This window comes from Schistocerca gregaria, chromosome 2 (assembly GCF_023897955.1).
Source record: "Schistocerca gregaria isolate iqSchGreg1 chromosome 2, iqSchGreg1.2, whole genome shotgun sequence".
Taxonomy (NCBI): Eukaryota; Metazoa; Arthropoda; class Insecta; order Orthoptera; family Acrididae; genus Schistocerca; species Schistocerca gregaria.
This window is the reverse complement of record NC_064921.1, coordinates 428,956,951-428,982,366: the sequence shown is the minus strand read 5'-3', so window position 1 is coordinate 428,982,366 and position 25,416 is coordinate 428,956,951. Positions and strand designations below refer to the sequence as shown.

General features: G+C 45.7%; 1 protein-coding gene across 1 annotated transcript in view; it reads left to right on the top strand.

The window, feature by feature from the left end:
• LOC126324320 (glutamate receptor ionotropic, kainate 2-like) overlaps positions 1-25,416 on the top strand; it is a 187,764-nt gene that overhangs the window by 22,618 nt on the left and 139,730 nt on the right. The window contains exon 2 of the mRNA XM_049994949.1: positions 4,604-4,718. Coding sequence (XP_049850906.1) covers positions 4,625-4,718 — 94 coding nt within the window. The 5' untranslated portion in view covers positions 4,604-4,624. The remainder of the gene's footprint in view (positions 1-4,603; positions 4,719-25,416) is intronic.

Genomic DNA, 25,416 nt, shown 5'->3' with positions numbered 1-25,416 from the left:
CACTGTATTTACCTTAATAGTGTTATGACATTCAGTCTTACAAATTTCCTTTTTCTGACGGACACACGTCCAGATCGTCCGCTCTCAAAATTCTGGCATCTCTCTCCCCACATCCACCACTGCTGGCGGCTCACCTCCAACTGCACAACGCTACAATAGCGAATATTGCAACACTGCCAACCAGCCACAGACTGCACACAGCACAGTCAGTGATTTTCATGCAGAGCGCTACGTGGTGTTACCAACATAAAAACCTAAACAGCCTACTTACAATTCAAGCATCCAGCTAGCCGTTGGTGGCCGAGCGGTTCTAGGCGCTACAGTCTGGCACCGTGCGACAGCTACGGTCGCAGGTTCGAATCCTGCCTCGGGCATGGATGTGTGTGATGTCCTTAGGTTAGTTAGGTTTAAGTAGTTCTAAGTTCTAGGAGACTGATGACCTGAGATGTTAAGTCTCATAGTGCTCAGAGCCATTTGAACCAAATTCAAGCATCCGTTTCTGGATATGTTTCTGTATTTTTTCTCAACCCTTGCACTTTGTATAGATGTACTAAAATGCCAATCATTTGCATATCAAAGCTTGTAGTACACTTCATGTGAGTTTAACAAGCAAGACGGATGTATGAGCCGCAGCAACTCAGACGCGAGATGCAGCACCTGGAAAGCGTTCTGTGGAGCAATGGCTGCTCCGCCAGTTACAAATGAAGCATAACAAACACTCTGGGGAGTGACACATAGAAAAAAAAATGTCGAGTATGGCCTTTCCGTCTTACATTCCCAGAGTGACGGATAGACACGGCGTAAAGACAAACTGACAATGAACGTCAAAGAGTGTTTCAGATCAGGAAAGGAGAATGCAATGTGGGAAATATATCGCATACCATGTGCATATGGAAAAGTCCGTGTTGGAATGACTGGACGATTAGTCAACACTAGGATCACTGAACACAGATGGCAGTACATGTTGGGGAAGGTGGAGAAATCGGCCGTTCGGAGCACGCGCTGTGTGTGACCGACGACACTAAAATTCGACGACACCGAAGTTCTTGCTGCAAAGCAGAGATATTATACCCGCTTGTCCACAGAAGTTATAGAAATAAACAGACATGACAACAGCTTAAGCAGGAAGAAGAAAGCCAATAGGCGGTGTGTCAATAAGCAACCAAGAAAACCTTAACAATTGTACTACGCCTATACGGGGAGAGTAGGTTTGCAGATTGTTCTGGATTCCCGTACTGCGACGAACTACCGTTGCATGTAGCAAGGAGAGAATCGCAATGGTAATGACCACGAAAAACTCCTCGGACGTTGGCGCGCCAGGTACATAAAACCTGCAGTCGCGAGCTCGACCCCAGGCAATCTCTAGTAGTTGGTGAAGCTTTGACAATGCCAGCCACTCGTGCTGGTGGAACGTTAGAAAAACCATCAAACAAACGTTGGTCGAAGAACCCGAGACAGAGGCCAATAGGCAGTTTGTCAACAAGCGGCCACGAAAACCTTAACGATATTGTAATACGCCTCTAAGGGGAGTAGATTTGCAGATTGTAACGAAACCTTGAACAAAAAGGGACGAAGATAGCGCAATGTCCTCTCTCGCCTTTCTCTCGCGGTGCCGATATCAAGGGGTCACATCAAAATTCTTGAAATGTAAGAGCCTAGTCACGACCGCCCAAGCACATCGTACCTATCGTATAATAAAACGAGCTTGCTTCGTGAGCGAATTCTTGCAACACGGAGATGCTTGACAAAAACAGATGAAGAAGGTTTTGACATTTGCTATTAATTAAGTGGCAACATGCATTGAGACGACTGTGACAAGATCGACAGCATCATTCAGAGGAGTATACAGAACGAACTCCACTGCTGCACCGAGCGACAGAAGAAAGTTTACAAGATGCAGGAAGCAGATTGACAAGGCCATTTCAGACATGTCGCGCATAGTGGTCAACCTCAATGAACGACAGTTGACCAAAGAGTAACAGGCTGTCCAAAAAGGAGGGAATATCGCTATCACCCTGAAAACTATACCTATGGAGGACATCATAAGCGGCCACTTGTGAAAGAACTGAGGAAACACGCATTGGAACCGCCATGACCGTGCACCGAGCGAAACCACCAGCCTGCAAGCTGAAGAAAGAAGAGTATCAGACTACCGACAGTCTTGACGCCGACAAGAGTATTCGTACTACCTGCTGATAAAGGAAATGCGATAGTCGTAATGAAAACCGAAGATTATGAGCAGAATATCTGGGACCTCTGAGATCTGACGAGCCACTCAATACTAAGCGCAGATCCGACGCAGCGGATCACACTGAATACGAATCGGTTACTCAAGGCGTCATCTCTCTCCGTGGATATTCAGAGGAACCTGCGGAACACAGAAGCTCTACCACTTTGGATGTATGGATTACCAAAGGTGCATAAGAATAATATTCCATTAAGAGCTTCAAGCTTACCGACGTATAAACTGGCGAAACACTCGACCTCTCTGCTCCAGTCGCACATGGGAAAAACTGACACATACATGAAGGACTCAGGACATTTCACTGCGAAGCTGAAAAAAAATTAAAACTTGAACCAAACGACATACTTGTCAGCTATGATGTTGTTTCTTTGTTTACCAAAGTGCCAGTCCGTGATTCTCTGGATTATATTTGCTCGCCGGTCGGAGTGGCTAAGCGGTTCTAGGCGCTACAGTTTGGAACCGCACGACCGCTACGGTCGCAGGTTCGAATCCTGCCTAGGGCATGGATGTGTGTGATGTTCTTAGGTTAGTTAGGTTTACGTAGTGCTAAGTTCTAGGGGACCGATGACCTCAGAAGTTAAGTCCCATAGTGCTTTGAGCCATTTGAACCATATATCTGTTCCATTTTCCCACAAGACATCACCAAGCGCTCTTTCATGATTGTCTCATCACGAGTTTTTTCACGTGGAATTGTAAGTTCAACGAATAGCCGTAAGCGACGCTATAGGTAGTCCCCTTAGTCCAGTGGACGACAACCTCTTCATGGAAGATTTCGAAGCTCAAGCGCTGGAATTGGGGCATCGTAAACCTAAAGGTCGACCAGGATATGTGTAAACGGCCGTAATCTTTCTCAAAGAAACCACTCGCCCTAATTAATTCAAGGAAACGTAAATCTACACAACTGGCCATTAAACTTGCTACACAACGAAGATGACGTGCTACAGACGCGAAATTTAGCCTACAGAAAGAAGGTGTTGTAATATGCAAATGACTATTTTTTGGAGCATTCACACAAAGTTGGCACCGGTGGCGACACCTACAACGTGCTGACATGAGGAAAGTTTCCAACCGATTTCTCATACACAAACAGCAGTTGACCGGCGTTGCCTGATGAAACGTTGTGATGCCTCGTGTAAGGAGGAGAAATGCGTACCGTCACGTTTCCGACTTTGATAAAGGTCGGATTGCAACCAATCGCAATTGCGGCTTATCGTATTGCGACATTACAGCTCGTGTTGGTCGAGATCCAATGACTATTTGCAATATATGGAATCGGTGGGTTCAGGAGGGTAATACGGAACGCCGTGCTGGATCCCAACAGCCTCGTACCACTAGCAGTCGAGATGACAGGCATCTTATGACAGGTACTCAACGATGAACCTTGGTGCACGAATGGCAAAACATCATTTCTTCGGATGAATCCAGGTCCTGTTTACAGCATCATGAGGGTCGCATCCGTGTTTGGCGACATAGCGGTGAACGCACATTGGAAGCGTGTATTTGTCATCGCCATACTGGCGTATCACCCGGCGTGATGGTATGGGGTGCCATTGGTTACAATTGTCGGTCACCTCTTGTAAGCATTGACGGCACTTTGGACAGTGGACTTTACATTTCAGATGTGTTACGACCCGTGGCTCTACCCTTCATTCGATCCCTGCGAAACCCTACATTTCAGCAGGATAATGCACGACCGCATGTTGCAGGTCCTGTGTGGGCCTTTCTGGATATAGAAAATGTTTCACTGCTGCCCTGGCCAGCACATTCTCCAGGTCTATCACCAACTGAAAACGTCTGGTCAATGGTGGCCGAGCAACTGGCTCGTGACAATACGCCAGTCACTACCATTGATGAACTGTGGTACTGTGTGGTACCTGTACACGCCATCCAAGCTCTGTTTGACTGAATGCCCAGGTGTATCAAGGCCGTTATACGGCCAGAGGTGGTTGTTCTGGGTACTGATTTCTCAGGATCTATGCACCCAAATTGCGTGAAAATGTAATCACATGTCGGTTCTAGTATAACATATTGGTCCAATTAATACCCGTTTATCATCTGCATTTCTTCTTGGTGTAGCAATTTTAATAGCCAGTAGTGTAGATGGTGGGACAGGGATTTGAAAACAGTTCCTCCAGAATACGCCCCTTCTCGCTTTCATTCATAATGAGCGAAGTAGAAGCAGGGCTGTCCATGTTTTTCAAAAAAAAGTGCCAGCCAATTGATTTTCCTTCCAAGGGCAAAAACCGACTTCTTCTATCCCATTCTCGCATTTCCCTTCTAGTATATCCCAATAAATGGAGACTGTCATAGCTCTCCCTCTCCATTATAGACTGTGACCTTATTTCGGGACTTTTGCAGGTGAGGTGTCGTGGGGCTGTGATGTTCCAGCCACTGCTTCTGGTGTTACTGCTTCTTCCCGGACCTGAGCGCTACTGTGCAGCCAAGTACCACGTGGCGCACACTCTGCGTATCGGTGAGTACTGTCCTCGGTGTTCAGCCTTCGTCACCTTTAACATAGCAAACCACTACTCAGAACCCGCATAGAGTGTGCCTTTACAATATTGTATACTTAATATTATCTTTGATGTAATTACAGAAAATATTTTGTACTGTTGACTAGTGTCGGCTATCGTTAGCCATTATTAGAACGACTCAAACTAGCATACGGTGGTCAATGAGCCGCGACATTTCGGTCGTCAGTATCGGAGACTTCTATCATCGTCATCATAATAAAAGATACACTATGTGATCAAAAGTATTCGGACACCTGGTTGAAAATGACTTACAAGTTCGTGGCGCCCTCCATCGGTAACCGCTGGAATTTAGTTTGGTGTTGCCCCAACCTTAACCTTCATGACAGCTTCCACTCTCGCAGGCATACGTTCAATCAGGTGCTGGACGGTTTCTTGGGGAATGGCAGCCCATTCTTCACGGAGAGCTGCGCTGAGGAGAGAGATCTAAGTCGGTCGGTGAGGCCTGGCACGGTCGGCGTTCCAAAACGTCCCAAAGATGTTCTATAGGATTTGACTCAGGACTCTGTGCAGGCCAGTCCATTACAAGAATGTTATTGTCCTGTAACTACTCCGCCACAGGCAGTGGATTATGAACACGTGCTCAAAGATGCAGTCGCCATCCCCGAGCAGCTCTTCAACAGTGGGAAGCAAGAAGGTGCTTAAAACATCAATGTAGGCCTGTGCTGTGATAGTGCCACGTAAAAGTAGTGCAAGCCCCCTCCATGAAAAACAGGACCACACCATAACACCGCCGCCTCCGAATTTTACTGTTGGTACTACACACACTGGTAGATGACGTTCACTGGGTTGGTTGGTTGGTTAGTTGGTTGTTTCGGGGAAGGAGACCAGACAACGAGGTCATCGGTCTCATCGGATTAGGGAAGGACGGGGAAGGGAGTCGGCCGTGCCCTTTGAAAGGAACCATCCCGGCATTTGCCTGGAGTGATTTAGGGAAATCACGGAAAACCTAAATCAGGATGGCCGGACGCGGGATTGAACCGTCGTCCTCCCGAATGCGTTCACTGGGCACTCGCCATGCCCACACGTTGCCATCGGATAGCCACATTGTATACGTTGATTCATCACACCACAACGATTTTCCACGCACAGTGTGCGTGATGTTGATTTAATCCATTGGTGAGAAACATTGCCAGATCTGTCCCCTATACAACATGTGTGGTTAACTGAATAACGTCCAAAATTAAATTAAAATATTTTTCCCACGGCTTTGAAGATACGGTTATGGACTTCCTGGCGAACTGAAACTGTGCATGACCGAGACTCGAACTAGCGATCCTTTCCTTTTACAGGCAAGTGCTCTGTCCACCGAGCTACCCAAGTACAGTCTCACGGCCTATTCTCACTGCTTTGCTTCCACCGATACCTCATTCCCTACCCTCCAAACTTCATAGAAGTTATCCGGCGAAACTTGCAAGACTAGCGCTACATCTACGTGATTACTCTGCTATACACAATAAAGTGCCTGGCAGAGGGTTCAATGAACTACCGTCAAGCTGTCTCTCTACTGTTCCCCTCTCGAACGGCATGCGGGAAAACGAGCACTTAAATTTTTGTGTACGAGCCCTGATTTATTTTATCGTGACGGTCATTTCTCCCTACGTAGGTGGGTTCCAACGGAATGTTTTCACAATCGGAGGAGAAAACTGGTGACTGAAATTTCATGAGAAGATCCCGTCGCAACGAAAAAGTCTTTGTTTTAATGATTGCCACTCGAATTCACGTATCATGTCTGTGACACTACCTCCCCTATTTCGCGATAATTCAAAACGAGCTGCCCTTAATTGTACTTTTTCGATGTCAATCCGTGAGCCTCACCTGACGCGGATCCCACATCGCACAGCAATACTCCAGAACAGGGCGGACAAGCGTGCTGTAAGCAGTCTCTTTAGTAGACCTGTTGCACCTTCCGGAATCGTGCGACTGCTACGGTCGCAGGTTCGAATCCTGCCTCAGGCATGGATGTGTGTGATGTCCTTAGGTTAGGTAGGTTTAAGTAGTTCTCAGTTCTAGGGGACTAATGACCACAGCACTTGAGTCCCATAGTGCTCAGAGCCATTTGAACCATTTTTGAACCTGTTGCACCTTCTAAGTGTTCTGCCAGTGAATCGCAGTGTTTGCTTTGCTCTACCCACAATTTCATCTATGTGATCATACCAATTTAGGTTATTTGTAATTGTAATCCCTAAATATTTAGTTGAATTTACAGCCTTCAGATTAGTATGACTTACCACGTGATCGAAATTTGGCTGATTTCTTTTAGTATTCATGTGAATAACTTCACACTTTTCCTTATTTAGGGTCGATTGCCACATTTCGCACCATACATATATCTTATCTAAATCATTTTGCAAGTCGTTTTGATCATCTGATGACTTTACAAGACGGTAAATTACAGCATCATCTGCAAACAATCTAAGACCGCTACTGAGACTGTCTCCTATGTCGTTAACATAGATCAGGAACAGTAGAGGGCCTATAACACTTCCTTGGCGAACGCCGTATATTACTTCTGTTTTACTCGATGACTTTCCATCTATTACTACGAACTGTGACCTTTCTGACAGGAAATAATGAAGCAAGTCGCACAACTGAGGCGATACTCGATGGCACGCAGTTTGGTTAGAAGGCCCTTGTGAGGAACGGTGTCGAAAGCCTTCTGGAAATCTAACAATATGGAATCAATTTGACATCCCTTGTCGATAGCACTGATTACTTCATGAGTGTAAAGAGCTAGTTGCGTTTCACAAGAACGATATTTTCTGGAAGCGTGTTGACTATGTGTCAATAAATCGTTTTCTTCGAGGTACTTCATAATATTCGAATACAGTATATGTTCCAAAACCCTACTGCAAGTCGACGTTAGTGATACAGACCTATAATTAGGCGGATTACTCCTTCTTTCCTTTTTGATATTGGTGTGACTTGAGTAATTTTCCAGTCTTTAGTCACGATCTTTCTGTGAGCGAGTGGTTGTATATAATTGCTAAATATGGAGCGTTCCTGCAAGAAAGGATCTGCGGAGACATGGCTTATGCACAACGCTCGCTTCGTTGCAGGTTGAAAATTTCATTACGTTGATGAGCACCAGGACAGCTTTTTCGGATCTAGGCTGCCTCCAAGCGCGTAATCTCTTGTTGATCATGACGTCTCATACACTACTACGTTATCATGACAGATTATTAGATTTCTTTCACAGTGCGTCGTGGTAGTAACAACGTAATTGCTCCGAATGTGTTGTGACAGACATTTGTACGGTGTAAGAGTAACGACGTGTAGTGGAAAGTTTTGCTGAAGACGTCAGGGCAGCCACCGGGCGCATAGCGGCCGGCCATTTCCGGCAGGAAGCGGCAGCCGTCATTGTATCGCGGTGGCGCGTGGCCAGACCAGAAATACCGGCCGCGGGCTCACAAAGCGATGTTCGCACCAGCGACGGAATTAGAAGCGGCCGGAGCCTCCAGCGACACTCGTTGCACTGGTGCGTGTCGGCTGCGGCCGCTTCCCACCGTTGCTCCAAATTCTATTTCCATCTGTTGTCTTAAGGGCCGGGCGAACCTAACAGCAATTCGGAATTCACTGAAACTCGAAAGCCATGGCTTGCGCTATGGCGCGACACACTAGTAGGCTCTAAGGTCAAAGCGATTATGCGGTGTCTTGCCGTAAACGTCTCTAGTCGACCACCTGTCCTGTTTCATTGTTGTAGACCGACAACATTATTTCGGACCCAACAAAGCAACACCTCATAAAGTTAGGTACGGAATACATGACTGCACTACTGGCCATTAAAATTGCTACACCAAGAAGAAATGCAGATGATAAACGTGTATTCATTGGACAAATATATTACATTTAAACTGACATGTGATTACATTTTCAAGCAATTTGGGTGCATAGATCCTGAAAAATCAGTACCCATAACAACCACCTCTGGCCATAATAACGGCCTTGATACGCCTGGGCATTGAGTCAAACAGAGATTGGATGGCGTGTACAGGTACAGCGGCCCATGCAGCTTAAACACGATACCACAGTTTATCAAGAGAAGTGAGGAGCCAGTTGCTTGGCCACTATTGACCAGACGTTTTCAATTGGTAAGAGGTCTGGAGAATGTGCTGGCCAGGGCAGCAGTCGAACATTTTCTGTATCCGTACAGGATCTGCAACATGCAGTCATGCATTATCCTGCTGAAATGTAGGGTTTCGCAGGGATCGAATGAAGGGTAGAGCCACGGGTCGTAACACATCTGAAATGTAGCGTCCACTGTTCAAAGAGCCGTCAATGCGAACAATAGGTGACCGAGACTTGTAACCAGTGGCAACCCATACCATCACGCCGGGTGATACGCCAGTATGGCGATGACGTATACACGCTTCCAATGTGCGTTCACTGCGATGTCGCCAAACACGGATGCAAACATCATGATGCTGTAAACAGAACCTGGATTCATTCGAAAAAATGACGTTTTGCCATTCGTGATCCCAGGTTCGTCGTTGAGTAGACCATCACAGGCGCTCCTGTCTATGTTGCATCGTCAAGGGTAACCGCAGCCATGGTCTCCGAGCTGATAGTCCATGCTGCTGCAAACGTCGTCGAACTGTTCGTGCAGATGGTTGTTGTCTTGCAATCTTCCCCATCTGTTGACTCAGGGATCGAGACGTGGATGCACGATCCGTTACAGCCATGCGGATAAGATGCCTATCATCTCGACAGCTAGTGATACAAGGCCGTTGGGATCCAGCACGGCTTTCCGTATTACCCCCCTGAACCCACCGATTCGATATTCTGCTAACAGTCATTGGATCTCGACCAACGCGATCAGCAATGTCGCGATACGATAAACCGCAATCGAGATAGGCTACAATCCGACCTTTGTCAAAGTCGGAAACGTGATGGTACGCATTTCTCCTCCTTACATGAGGCATCACAACAACGTTTCACCACGCAACGCCGGTCAACTGCTGTTTGTGTTTGAGAAATCGGTTGAAATCTTTCCTCATGTCAGCACGTTGTAGGTGTCGCCACCGGCGCCAACCTTGTGTGAATGCTCTGAAAAGCTAGTCATTTGCATATCGCAGCATCTTCTTCCTGTCGGTTGAATTTCGTGTCTGTAACACGTCATCTTGGTGGTGTAGCAATTTTAATGGCCAGTAGTGTATTTAATGAAGTGTCGCCCTTATGTATTACATACACTGAGGATTTTATTAAATTTGAGTGATCACAAGCAAGAAGGGAGTGAGGATAGCGTTTAGCGTCGCGTCGACGACAAGGTCATTAGGGCCGACCCATTAGCTGGAAATAGGCAAGTATGGGGAATTAAATCTGCCATGGACTTACAAAATAGTCATCGCAGCTTCACCTTGAAGTGATGTAGAGGAACCACGAAATACAGATATTACGTTGACGAGTCAAAATATACACCAGCTGCTTAATAGCGTCTCGGACCACTTTTGGAACAGAATACAGCAGCAATCCTACGTGGCACGGTTTTGACATGTCCTTGACAGGTTTCCGGTGGTGTGTACGCACAGGTCACACAATTCCCGTAAAATGCTGGCCGGTGGTCTGTAGGCGTTGAGCTGTGTCTAGATAGCGTCCCCGATGTTTTCCACCATGTTCAAACCAGGTGAATGTAGTGGACGAGACAGCAGAGTCAGTTGACTGCGGGGTTCCTCAAATCACAGCAGCACGGTTGTCGCCTTGTGACACGGACTGTTATGCTGGTGGGAGATGGCTTCGCCGTCGGGGACAAATCAAGCAAGAAGGGACACAGGAGATCAGCAGTTATTTTCACGTAGTCCACAGGTATCGTGCGGCATTCGATTACTACCACAATTCCCGATGAAGCCCAAGTGAATATCCGCCATAACATAATACTGCCCCCAGCGGCCTGTGTCCATGAAGTGGTACCTGAAGACTGGAAAGTACCACAGGTTACACCAGTACTCAAGAATGGAAATGGGAGTAATTCACTGAATTACAGACCCGTATCACTAACTTCAATTTTCAGCAGGATCTTGGAACATACATAGCTTCCGAACAACATGAATTACCTTGAACGAAACGATGTTTTTGACAAAGAGCCAACATGGATTCTGGCGAAACACAACCAGCTCTTTATTCGTACGAAGTAATGAGTGCACCGACAGCGGATGTCAAACTGATTCCATATTTTCGTATTTCCAGATGGCTTTTGAAACTGTTCCTCACAAGCGACTTCTAACCAAATTGCGGAGTATCTTGGCTCTGAGCACTATGGGACTTAACATCTGAGGTCATCACTCCCCTAGAAGTACTTAAACCTAACTAACCTAAGGACATTACACACACCCATGCCCGAGGCAGGATTCGAACCTGCGACCGAAGCGGACGCGCGGTCCCAGACTGTAGCGCCTAGAACCGCTCGGCCACCCCGGCCGGCCTAGGAGTATCGTCTAGGCTGTCAGACTGGATTAGTGTTTTCCTGTCAGAAAGGTCACAGCTCATAGCAACCAGCGCAAAGTCATTGAGTAAAACAGAAGTAATATCTGGCATTCCCCAAGGAAATGTTGCAGGCACTCTGCCGATGTTGATTTATGTAAACGATTAGGGGACTGAGCGGCCCTCTTAGGTTGTTTGCAGATGATGCTGTCATTTGCCGCCTGGAAAAGTCATCACATCAACAAAACCAATTGGAAAATGATTTAGACATGATACAGTATCCGTAAGGAGCGAAAAGTGGTAATTGATTCTAAACAAAGAAAAGTATGAAGTCATTTATATGACTACGAAAAAGCATCCGTTAATTTTCGGTCACGCGATAAGTCGTAAAAAAGTAAAGCCTGTGAATTCAGCTAAATACTTACGGATTACAAATACGAATAGCTTAACTTGAAAAGACCACATAACTTAACTTGTGAGGATAGCGAACGAAAGACTGAGAATTATTGACAGAACACTTAGAAAATGCAACACATCTGTTAAAGGGGCTGTCTACACTACGCTTGTTCATTCCCTTCTGGAGTATTGCTGCGCGTTGTGCGATCCTAACTGATAGGAGTGATGGAGGAGATCGAAGAAGTTCAAAGAAGGGGAGCTTATTTTGTATTATCGTGAAATAGTGGAGAATGTGCCACTGATATGATACGCGAATTGGACTGGCAATCACTAAAACAAAGGCTATTTTCATTGCGAGGGAGAAATGATGATCATAATAGAATAAGAGAAATCAGAGCTCGCACAGAAAGAATTAGGTATTCGTCCCTCCGGCGCGCTGTTCGAGAGTGGAAAGGTAAATAAGTAGCTTGAAGGTGGTTTGACAGTCGCTCTGTCAGGCACTTAATTGTCATGTAGGTGTAGATGAAGATGTTTCGAGCAGCGGTTCTCTTGGATGAACATGGTGTAACAAGAAACGTGATTCGTCCGACCAGGCGACATGTTTCCGTTATAGACGTCCCAGTCTCAATGCTCCCGTTTCCACTCCATTCATAAGTGACGATATCGTATCGATCAATTTGGAAGAGGGGGACAAGGTTAGTGTCTAACGTCCCGTCGACAATGGGGTCATCAGAGACGGGACTCAACATAGGGATACTTCAAAATGGCTCTGAGCACTATGGGACTTAAGAGCTGTGGTCATCAGTCCCCTAGAACTTAGAACTACTTAAACCTAAGTAACCTAAGGACATCACACACATCCATACCCGAGGCAGGATTCGAACCTGCGACCTTAGAGGTCACGCGGTTCCAGACTGAAGCGCCTAGAACCGCTCGGTCACCACGGCCGGCATAGGGATGTTTTTTCTGCGTTGTCTGCTGCAGAGCCCCATGTACCGGGTGATCAAAAAGTCAGTATAAATTTGAAAACTGAATAAATCGCGGAATAATGTAGATAGAGAGGTACAAATTGAAACACATGCTTGGAATGACATGGGGTTTTATTAGAACAAAAAAGAAAATAATAATAAAAAATACAAAAGTTCAAAAAATGTCCGACAGATGGCGCTTCATCTGATCAGAATAGCAATAATTAGCATAACAAAGTAAGACAAAGCAAAGATAATGTTCTTTACAGGAAATGTACAATATGTCCACCATCATTCCTCAAAAAAAAAAAAAAAAGCTGTAGTCGAGGAATAATGTTGTGAACAGCACTGTAAAACATGTCCGGAGTTATGGTGAGGCATTGGCGTCGGATGTTGTCTTTCAGCATCCCTAGAGATGTCGGTCGATCACGATACACTTGCAACTTAAAGTAATGCCAAAGCCAATAATCGCCCGGACTGAGGTCTGGGGACCTAACAGGCCAAGCATGACGAAAGTGGCGGCTGAGCACACGATCACCACGATAGGATCGCGCGTCGCGAGAGATCTTTCACGCGTCTAGCAATATGGAGTGGAGCGCCATCCTGCATAAACGTCGTACGTTCCAGCAGATGTTTATCAGCCAGGCTGGGGATAATGTGAGTCTGTAACACATCGGCGTACCTCTCACTCGTCACGGTAGCAGTTACAAAACCAGAACCACGCATTTCCTCGAAGAAAAAAGGCCCGATAACGGTAGATGTGGTAAATCTAATCAATACCGGGACTTTCCCATCGTCCAATGGACTTTCCACGACAGTTCTAGCATTTTCGGTAGGCCAAATTCTGCAGTTGTGGGCGTTGATCAGACCCTCGAAGCGTGAAATGAGCTTCGTCGCTCCACAACACGTTACTCAACCAATCGTCATCTTCCACAATCTTTTGAAACGCCCACACCGCAAATGCCCTCCGCTTCACTAAATCACCAGGTAACAGTCCATGATGCCTATGGATTTTGTACGGATAGCATCGGAGGGTACTCCTAAGTGCCAACCAAAGAGTAGTGTATGGAATGCCGGCGCGACGTGCGACTGCACGAGTGCATATAGACGAACCCGCTACAGCCTCCATTTCTTCTTGAATTGTCTCAGCAGCATTACGCCTTGTGCTTGGTCGGCCACTACGGGGTTTATCGTTGAAACAACCCGTAGCTTCGAACTTCGAAATCATTCTCGCCACAGCTTCTTTTGTCAACGGACCTTTACCCGTTCGAATCCCCTTCCTATGGCGATAGGATCGTAACGCTTAACTAGCACATTCCCATTCTTATAATACAGCTTCACCAAAAGCAGCTTTTCAGGCGACGTCAACATGCTGCGACTGCTGGCGCATCTGATTCTTGCTCTCATTACAGCTCCTTTTATACACGATTGTCATGCGCAGTCACTGACGTTTTGCTGTCCAGCGCCATCTGCCGGACGTGTTGTGAACTTTTTTTTTTTTGTTCCAATAAAACCCCATGTCATTCCAAGCATGTGTGTCAATTGCTACCTTTCTATCTACATTATTCTGTGGTTTATTAAGTTTTCAAATTTATACTGACTTTTTGATCACCCGGTATAACGTGCGTTGAACGGCACGACCCTAAACACTTGTGCCTCCATCAGTAACGCACTCTGCCTTCAGATCTGGCACAGAGCGCCTCCTGTCCTACTTTATAGGGCGGGTAAGCCTCCGACATCCGCATTTTGTAATGAAGCGTGGACTTCTGATACTCTCTCGCCTAATCGCGATTTCGCCTGCACTCACTTTCCACAGAGGCTCGCAACGCGTGAATACGCTGCCCAACCTCGCAGTTTCCGAAATTCTTGTCCCCAGAAGACGAACCATAACTGTCCTGTTCTTTGTCAAACTCCTTTATGTCAAAGGAGTTCCGTATTTACAATGATTCCCCAGTAGTCTCTGTTTGTTTATGGACTTTATTTATGGCGTCACGGTGTATGTGTGTGGGTGTTATTTTGACGAGTTGCGCAAGAGATTAATCTGACAAGTACCCTTTGTCTCCTGCAAGAAACAATTTCCACCCCACACTACTACAGAAGTCAGACAGACACTCCTAACGTACCAAAAAGAAATGCCTGAAAAACTTTCAGCAATAAATATCTTCTGGAGTCGTCCACTGTAAGGTAAAGACACAAAAATATTCTATTTTCTTACGTAAATAGTGGGATACTTGGGTACTGGAGTATTGCTAGTTAATGTGAGAAAAACATTAAATGAACGGAAAATATTATTAATAGCAAAATCTGAGAAAATCAAGTGAAACTTTTATTTATAAACTGATACACAAATTTCCGGGTTCTTTTCGGAATAGGAGGTTACCTCTTATGGATAGGAATCCTGTTAATGAAATTTATATACAAAGTGTGGGAAAGCTCTTTTATCCCTTTTCTTTAAGAATGTTATTTACACGTCAGAATGGCAAAGAGCCGCGCCTGCTCAACCTGAATAATTATCAGACTGAATTTTTCTAAGTACGGTCGAGGTTACAATGTAAGAAATGTAATGGAGTGACGTGAATGAAGTATGTTATTTCTAATGGAGGAAAGATGGGTCTCGTCTACGCTGTAGCATACAATACCGTGAGCTGCGATGACTGCTGCCTACATCATTCGCCGCTGAAAAATAACAAAACTATCTCTTTCTGTCTGGATTGACCTTCACCAATCAAACTCTCACTACGCCTTGATGAAGTCAAGGACTCTTATCAACCCCTGATCTAACTATTGGCGTGGTACATCGGTCAGATAACCAGTCTACTGTAATGCTACTCAATGTTCGCTCGCAGGCTCAAACTAATACTCTGTCTGTGTTCACACCACTCATTAAGTGTTGTGGCCAACACAGTGAACAAACGCTTAATTGTGAGCTACTCAATATAGAAGTATCACTCTGATTCGCTAGCGACATAGGTGTTCTCTCAGTGCAGTACTGAGTAAAGACTTTGTTCCTCATTCTCTGCGTACACGCACGAACACACTCGCTCATGCTATGCGTTCCTGCTTCAAGAGCGTCACCAGAACGCCATCTCTCCCATCAAAAAGCGAAAGGGTATATCATCCGTTGTCTTTCCATCACTCCTCTGGCTCATTGTATCAGAAATAGTCCGCCAATCAGCGATAGTCTTACAAACCGGAGAATGGCGTTGAAGCCGACCAATCAGGAAATATATAGCATCTGTGAGAACTCCTGTGAGAAATCTGAAACTGCCCACTAGGTCACTCAAAAAATTTGTATGCTGGGGCTTTCCCAAACAGTACAGCAGGTTTTGCTTTGAAGGTGAACACGCAAGCCATTATCCCTTTTCTTTGGCAAAAACCTGTTTTGGACCCCGGCCGGCACAGCTGCGTGCTAACTGACCCTCCTACAGACTTTCCAGTGGGCTGGTTGCCTCCACGACCTTACAATGGGGCCACAACTCCACCAGTCAATACGCAATATCGGGGTGGCAGTGGTCATAATGTTTCGGCTCTGCAATGTAAGCAGGCCCCAAGCAGGTTATGAACTGTCATCCTTTGGAATACGAGTCCTGTGTCTGGTCACAGCGCCATCTCGACCATTGACAGATGTACAAGAAATCTTGTCTGTATATGGGGTCTTAGTGATAAGAAAAGAACGATCATACGAAACAAAAAAGTCTAGTAAATATGAGCTCTAAAGCTCATACCTTCGCTACTGTGAAACACATCTCTCCTATTGAACACGTGTTCACAGCTCTTGAGGTGCGAAATTTAGTCCCCATATTTACCAGACAATTTCTTCTTGGTTAGGTCCACAATACCTCCTCCCAAAATTTAAAACAAAAGATTTTTCAATAGAAAAGATTTATTTCGCAGTGTCAAAGGTGAAGATGTAGCTCATGCCTCTTAAGGTATACATTTGGGAGCCCATGTTTAATGGACCTCTTTGCTTCGAATGATGGTTCCTGCCATGTCACTGAACATTCAACATTCACCCTTGAACACCCTGTACTACGCTTGTAGACAAAAATCTGAATTTTTAGATCAACGTGATTTTAGGATTGGTCCTCCGAAGCAGATATTGTTTGCTACTCTACTGTTTCCTGTGTCTCTGTTTGTAGATTCCCACTTTCAAAAGGATTTCCTTTATTTAACGCACACCCCTACGAATTCTTCAAGACTTAGGAGAGGAGACATCTCACCAATTTTCGCGTAACAGTTTTGGTATGTCTCAATTTATTTATCTATGCAGAAGAGCGATTTGGCTTTAGGAACGGTAAATGTGTCAGAAAAGCCATTCTGACATCGCACTTAGCAATGGAATACAGGTTGCATAAAAATCTGAAAACCTGTCTAGGATTTTTTGTCCTGGAATCCCCCTTGGCAATATAAAACTGAATAAGATGTTCACAATCCTTTTAAGATTGTGGTTAAAAGTAGAGGCAGACGAATAATCAACAACATCTACAAAACCCAAGTGAGAGTAATAAAAGTTAAAGATCAGGGAGGTCCGAAACATGGAATATATAAAAAGCACAATGAAATAAGCGAATGAAGCTTTGGTAAGTGAAAGAGCTCCATTGACGTCAGGTATTGATTTCGAACTTCTTGAAGGTATATGTCTGCAGTACAGTATTTTACGGAAGTCAGGTGTGCGCCATTGGAAAGTCCACGGAAGACAAAACTGGAAGATTTAAAACGTGTTGCTGTCAAAGAATGTTTAAGGCGACAGATAAAGCACGACATGACAGATTACGGAATAGAACAGATGAGTCCATGAAATAGCCTTGCTAAAAGAAAGTATCGGTTATTTGGACACCTGGTCATGCATCCAGAATCAGTTGATTTGGCTCTGCAAACAGCAGTTAGGAGAAAAAGAATTAGCAGCAAACCAAGAACAGAATACGCAAAACAGATGATAGAGGATGGTGAATGTAATGGTTACATAGAGAAAAAAGATCGGTACAACAGAAAGATTAGTAAAAATATTAAATTATCAATACACAGATAATGTTACTTCTGTGAAAGGACTTTAATTTGACCGTGGCTGTGTGTAACAGATTTTGTCTCTAGAAAATATTACTATTGGAAGGAAGCAGTAGCAACACAAACGGGAATCGAAAGAAGTTTTCATTAGTAATAAGATAAACTGCAATTACGCAAAAGAAAACGGTCGCCAGCCTAATTCGGCAGAAGTGTGTCAAGTACTAACACTGTTCGTAAGGAAAGTTAAGTACACTCCTGGAAATTGAAATAAGAACACCGTGAATTCATTGTCCCAGGAAGGGGAAACTTTATTGACACATTCCTGGGGTCAGCTACATCACATGATCACACTGACAGAACCACAGGCACATAGACACAGGCAACAGAGCATGCACAATGTCGGCACTAGTACAGTGTATATCCACCTTTCGCAGCAATGCAGGCTGCTATTCTACCATGGAGACGATCGTAGAGATGCTGGATGTAGTCCTGTGGAACGGCTTGCCATGCCATTTCCACCTGGCGCCTCAGTTGGACCAGCGTTCGTGCTGGACGTGCAGACCGCGTGAGACGACGCTTCATCCAATCCCAAACAAGCTCAATGGGGGACAGATCCGGAGATCTTGCTGGCCAGGGTAGTTGACTTACACCTTCTAGAGCACGTTGGGTGGCACGGGATACATGCGGACGTGCATTGTCCTGTTGGAACAGCAAGTTCCTTGCCGGTCTAGGAATGGTAGAACGATGGATTCGATGACGGTTTGGATGTACCGTGCACTATTCAGTGTCCCCTCGACGATCACCAGAGGTGTACGGCCAGTGTAGGAGATCGCTCCCCACACCGTGATGCCGGGTGTTGTCCCTGTGTGCCTCGGTCGTATGCAGTCCTGATTGTGGCGCTCACCTGCACGGCGCCAAACACGCATACGACCATCATTGGCACCAAGGCAGAAGCGACTCTCATCGCTGAAGACGACACGTCTCCATACGTCCCTCCATTCACGCCTGTCGCGACACCACTGGAGGCGGGCTGCACGATGTTGGGGCGTGAGCGGAAGACGGCCTAACGGTGTGCGGGACCGTAGCCCAGCTTCATGGAGACGGTTGCGAATGGTTCTCGCCGATACCCCAGGAGCAACAGTGTCCCTAATTTGCTGGGAAGTGGCGGTGCGGTCACCTACGGCACTGCGTAGGATCCTACGGTCTTGGCGTGCATCCGTGCGTTGCTGCGGTCCGGTCCCAGGTCGACGGGCACGTGCACCTTCCGCCGACCACTGGCGACAACATCGATGTACTGTGGAGACCTGACGCCCCACGTGTTGAGCAATTCGGCGGTACGTCCACCCGGCCTCCCGCATGCCCACTATACACCCTCGCTCAAAGTCCGTCAACTGCACATACGGTTCACGTCCACGCTGTCGCGGCATGCTACCAGTGTTAATGACTGCGATGGAGCTCCGTGTGCCACGGCAAACTGGCTGACACTGACGGCGGCGGTGCACAAATGCTGCGCAGCTAGCGCCATTCGACGGCCAACACCGCGGTTCCTGGTGTGTCCGCTGTGCCGTGCGTGTGATCATTGCTTGTACAGCCCTCTCGCAGTGTCCGGAGCAAGTATGGTGGGTCTGACACACCGGTGTCAATGTGTTCTTTTTTCCATATCCAGGAGTGTATTTAGACTGGTTTTACTCGATACCGAAATTCTGTTTTGCAAATAAGCTACAAGAGAGTAGCACAATTTAGCAAGTGATGTACGAGTGGTGTGAAATTAACTACATAGGATTATTAATAAGATCGCCAACAACTGGCTCTCAATAACACTTAAATAATGAAGGAGCACATTAATGACCATTTCAAGCATAAGGTTTACTTACCGTGGAACGCTATCAACTTGGAACTGATGTGTTTTTTATTGGTAGAATTATTGAAAAATAATGTCAATGAAATGGTTTTCGTATAATTATATAAGTTTTGCCGATTATTATTTGCGTTGTCCAGCAGAATTTTCTTCCTTGTACTGCGCTGCTCAGCCAGAACGCTATGACCACACCTAAGAACCGGTATTTCCACCTTTGGCACGGATAACACCGGCGACGCGTCGTGGCATGGAAGGAATGAGGCCTTAGTAGGTCTCTGGAGGGAGTTGGCACCACATCTGGCCACACAAGTCACCTAATTCCCATAAATTTCGGGGAGGGGGCCGATGAGCCCTAACACCACGTTCAGTCACGTCCCAGATGTGTGCGATCGGGTTCAGATCTGGCGAGTTGGTGGGCCAGCACATCTACTGGAACGCGCCGCTGAGTTCATCGAACCACTCAGTCACAGTCCTGGCCTTGTGATACGGCGCATTATCTTGTCGAAAAATGCCGCTGCGGGAAACATGATCGTTATGAAGGGGCGAGATACTCGTTGGCCGTCATGGTACCTTGCACCAGCTCCGCTGCACCCATGGATGCCTTCGTAAACGTTCCCCGCCGCCAGCTTGCCTCCGTCCTGCAGTACACGTGTCAAGGAGCTGTTGTTCTGGAAGATGACGGATTCTCACCCTCCCATCGGTATAATGAAGAATGTATCGGGAGTCGTCAGACCACGCAACGCTCTGCCACTGCGCCAACGTCCAGCGCCGATGGTCACGTGCCATTTCAGTCGTAGTTACCAATGTCGTGGTGTTCACATTGGCACATGGCACATGCATGAGTCGTCGCCTAAGGAGGCCCATCGTTAAGAGTGTTCGGCCCAGTGTGTGCTCAGACACACTTGTACTCTGCCCAGCATTAAAGTCTCATGTCAGTTTTGACGTTGTTCTCCGCCTGTCCTGTTTTACCAGTCTACCCAGCCTATCAAGTCCGACATCTGTAATAAGGGGTGACCTCACTATCCCAAGACGTGTGGACATGGTTTAACTTCTTGTTGACACACTCACCACAGCTCTCCTCAAACACCCGACAAGGTGTGCAGCTTCCGAAATGCTCGAGCCGAGCCTCCGAACCATTAAAATCTGCCTTCGGTTAAACTCAGATAGATATCGGGCCTTCTCTGTTCTACACGCGGACATCCCGCTCACTGATACTATATGCACCGTGCTTATGTCTGACTAGCAGTCATTCCTCTTCCAGGTGACGCTGCTATCCCCTGGATCGGTTTATATCGATAGTAGGTCAGTGGTCATACAGTCCTTGCTGATTAGTGAGTGTGGCTGGTGGTAAGTTCGTACGGGACCAAATTGCTGAGGTCATCGGCCTCTTGTGTATAGCTCAAATGGGACATGTGATACCTGGATCCAGCGTACCCTGACTAGTTGTAGATGTTGTCTTATTACACTACAACATTGTTAGAAGACTGAAAAATGCATTTCATTAATGCTGTAGTTGTAATATGAAACTGAAATCTGTCTCAACTGTCTATCAGTAGACATAGAACTAGAAGAACTAGACTGAACCTTTTAGGCATAACACATAATGAGAAATACCTTTAAACATATACAGGGTGAGTCACCTAACATTACCGCTGGATATATTTCGTAAACCACATCAAATACTGACGAATCGATTCCACCGATCGAACGTGAGGAGAGGAGCTAGTGTAACTGGTTAATACAAACCATAAAAAATGCAGGGAAGTATGTTTTTTAGCACAAACCTACGTTTTTTTAAAATGGAACCCCGTTAGTTTTGTTAGCACATATGAACATATAAACAAATACGTAATCAGTGCCGTTTGTTGCATTGTAAAATGTTAATTAGATCCGGAGATATTGTAACCTAATGTTGACGCTTGGGTACCACTCTTCCTCTCGTTGTATCGGAAAGCACCAAATTATGTAGGGGTCCAAAGGGAACGGTGATGGACCTTAGGTACAGAAGAGACTGGAACAGCACATTACGTCCACATGCTAACACCTTTTTATTGGTCTTTTTCACTGACGAACATGTACATCACAACGAGGGGTGAGGTACACGTACACACGTGGTTTCCGTTTTCAATTACGCAGTGGAATAGAGTGTGTCCCGACATGTCAGGCCAATAGATGTTCAATGTGGCGGCCATTATTTGCTGCACACAATTGCAATCTCTGGCGTAATGAATGTCGTACACGCCGCAGTACATCTGGTGTAATGTAGCCGCAGACTGCCACAATACGCTGTTTCAAATCCTCTGGGGTTGAAGGCACATCACGGTACACATCCTCCTTTAACGTACCCCACAGAAAGAAGTCCAGAGGTGTAAGATCAGGAGAACGGGCTGGCCAATTTATGCGTCTTCCACGTCCTATGAAACGCCCGTCGAACGTCCTGTCAAGGGTCAGCCTAGTGTTAATTGCAGGATGTGCAGGTGCACCATCATGCTGATACCACATACGTCGACGCGTTTCCAGTGGGACATTTTCGAGCAACGTTGGCAGATCATTCTGTAGAAACGCGATGTATGTTGCAGCTGTTTGGGCCCCTGCAATTAAGTGAGGACCAATGATTCCGCACCATACATTTACAGTCTACGGTCGCTGTCGCTGTACCTGTCTGAGCCAGCGAGGATTGTCCACGGACCAGTAATGCAAGTTCCGTAGATTCACTGCCCCGTGGTTTGTGAAACCCGCTTCATCGGTAAACAGGTAGAACTGCAACGCATTCTCTGTTAATGCCCATTGACAGAATTGCACTCGACGTTTAAAGTCATCACCATGGAATTGCTGATGTAGCGACACATGAAACGGGTGAAAGCGGTGACGATGCATGTGCATGACACTACTTTGACTCAGTCCACCGGCTCTCGCAATGTCCCGTGTACTCATGTGTGGGTTCATAGCAACAGCAGCTAACACACCAACTGCACCCGCTTCTCCTGTGACGGGCCAGGACGGACCCGTTTGCGTGCTACGACCATACCTGTTGCATACAGTTGGCGGTAGATGTTTTGCAATGTGCGGCACGTTGGATGCTCTCTGTCCGGGTACCGTTCTGCATACATCCTGCAAGCTTCAGCTGCATTTCGTCGACACTCACCATAGATAAGTATCATCTCCGCCTTTTCAGAGTTCGAATACACCATGGTCACAGTTCCTACAACACTACACTATCACAGACGTCTGGTAATACGGTGTACTACAGTTGGTCTGCGTGTGGAGACCAATGCAGAATAACAATAGAGGCAAGCGCTACATGCGGACACTGCGACAGCTAGACCAAACCACAGCAGTGCACTACAGCCACACTCGTTAACACTGTCGTCATCTTAAACATGTCCCTACAGATGCTGCTCGCCGACTGTGGGCCGTGTTTGTTACAACACGCAACTGAACGTCGGAGGATTCAAGCGTTAACTTTAGGTTACAATATCTCCGGATGTAATTAACATTTTACAATGCAACAAACGGCACTGATTATGTATTTGTTTATATGTTCAGATGTGCTAACAAAACTACCGTGGTTCCATTTAAAAAACGTAGGTTTGTGTTAAAAAACATACTTCCGTGCATTTTTGTATGGTTTGTATTAAACAATTTCACTAGCCCCTCTCCTCACTTTCGGTCTGTGGAATCGGTTGGCTCTGAGCACTATGCGACTTAACATCTGTGGTCATCAGTCGCCTAGAACTCAGAACTAATTAAACCTAACTAACCTAAGGACATCACACACATCCATGCCCGAGGCAGAATTCGAACCTGCGACCGTAGCAGTCGCGCGGTTCCGGACTGAGCGCCTAGAACCGCGAGACCACCGCGGCCGGCTGTGGAATCGGTTCGTCAGTATTTGATGTGGTTTACGAAATATATCCAGCGGTAGCGTTAGGTGACTCACCCTGTATATGAAAATGTAATATATGAATGAAAATGTAAATACTGTTACTTCCAAACCTGCACAATAATTAATTAATCTTAAACTGGCCCTTCAAGTCTACTAGCCAGAAACTATCATGAATTATCGTAGTTTTTGTAGATAAATATGGTACTGTATTGAGATTCCATTAAGAACAATCTACAATCTGAATACTTTAAATATTTTCTTGGCAGTTATGCTTCAGTAAAACTTTAACTATCAATTTAAAAAAAATACTTGAAGTACTTCAAAAACTAGGCTAATGTATTATTATTATATTTACTACCACAAAAGTTATAATAATTTATTAATCAAGATAAATACAGAGTGCTTCAAAAAGAATCATCCGACTTGGCACGTCTATATTTCTGAAACTAATAAACATATACAATTAATTTGGTCTTTTGATGAACGGGAAACCCAAAAAAGTTTTTTCATACCTTTACATAGGTGTTCAATATGTACCGCTTGAGATGCACGGCATATGTCAATGCAGTATTCAAATTGTTCCCACACTACAGCGAGCATATCTTGAGTTAGTTTCCACAGCTGCTGTTATGCGATGTCTCAGTTCATTCACTGTTGTTGGCAACGGAGGTACATAAACAGAATGTTTTATAAACCACCACAAGAAGTAATCACATACAGTGACCTTGGAGGCCAGTAATGTAAGGCTGAATCATTTGGACCAAAAAAAAAAAAAAAAAAAAAGAAATGGCTCTGAGCACTATGGGACCCAACTGCTGTGGTCATTAGTCCCCTAGAACTTAGAACTACTTAAACTTAACTAACCTAAGGACATCACACACATCCATGCCCGAGGCAGGATTCGAACCTGCGACCGTAGCAGTCGCACGGTTCCGGACTGCGCGCCTAGAACCGCTCGCCCACCGCGGCCGGCTCATTTGGACCAGTGCGACCGGTCCATCGTTCAGTAATCTTTTGATTTAAAAATTCCCGCACTTCCAGATGCCAGTGTGCCAGTGCCCCAGCCTGTTGAAGTCGTTCGAATCAGTCTCCAACTGTGGGAAAACAAAGTTCTCAAGGGTATCGAGATTCCTGTAACAGTGTCCTCGGCAAAGAAAAATGGACGATATAGCTTTCCCGTGAAACTGTACAAAACACATTAAATTTTGGAGAGTCTCTCTCATGTTATACAGCTTCATGTGGTTGTCCCGTAACCTATATTCTCATATTATGATGGTTCACCTTTCCATTTAAATAGAATGTTGCGTCGTCACTAAACACTAAGCGTGGAAGAAAATTGTCATCTTCCATCTTTCCAAGAACGAAATTGTACAACTCCTCACGTTGTTCTTTGTCACCTTCACGAAGAGTCTGCAGTAGCTGAATTTTTTATGGTTTCATGTGCAAACGTTGACGGACATCAGGGACATGCTGAGCTCCCGAGCTTCACGACGAACGGATTTTTGCAGATTCCTTGTGAAACTATTGCGGATGCGTTCGACGTCTGTGTCAGACACTCGGGCACGGCCCGGAGATTTGCCTTTACACAAACAATCTGTTTCTCGGACTTGTTCATGCCATCGTTTAATGCTCTGCGCTGTAGGAGGATCCACACCATACCTAGTACAAAAGGCACGCTGAACAGTTTTTACTGACCCGCTTTGCGAGAAACGTAGAACACAAAACGCTTTCTGTTGTACCGACACCATTTTTACTAAAACTGAAGTGGTTGCACACTGATGCTACCTAGCGGGAACCATGCAAAACTCGAGAGTTTGTTTGCTCCTTCTAACAGTACGTTCTTTACGCAAATATCTCAAATAACATAACAGATATGACCTTTTTAAATGGGATGATTCTTTTAGATACACCATGTACTTTTCAGTTCAATTAAATAGGATTCTCTGATTGTTGCAGCACGTGGGATAGGACCTTGTTAGGGGAAATACGGGTGCCCGACACAAGGTTTAAGGAAAACACACTTATAAAATTACGTAACTGGTGCATGCAGTTATACAGTATTCAGCTGAATCGTGGAGATGAAGTGGTGGCAGTGTCGATCTCCTGTGTCT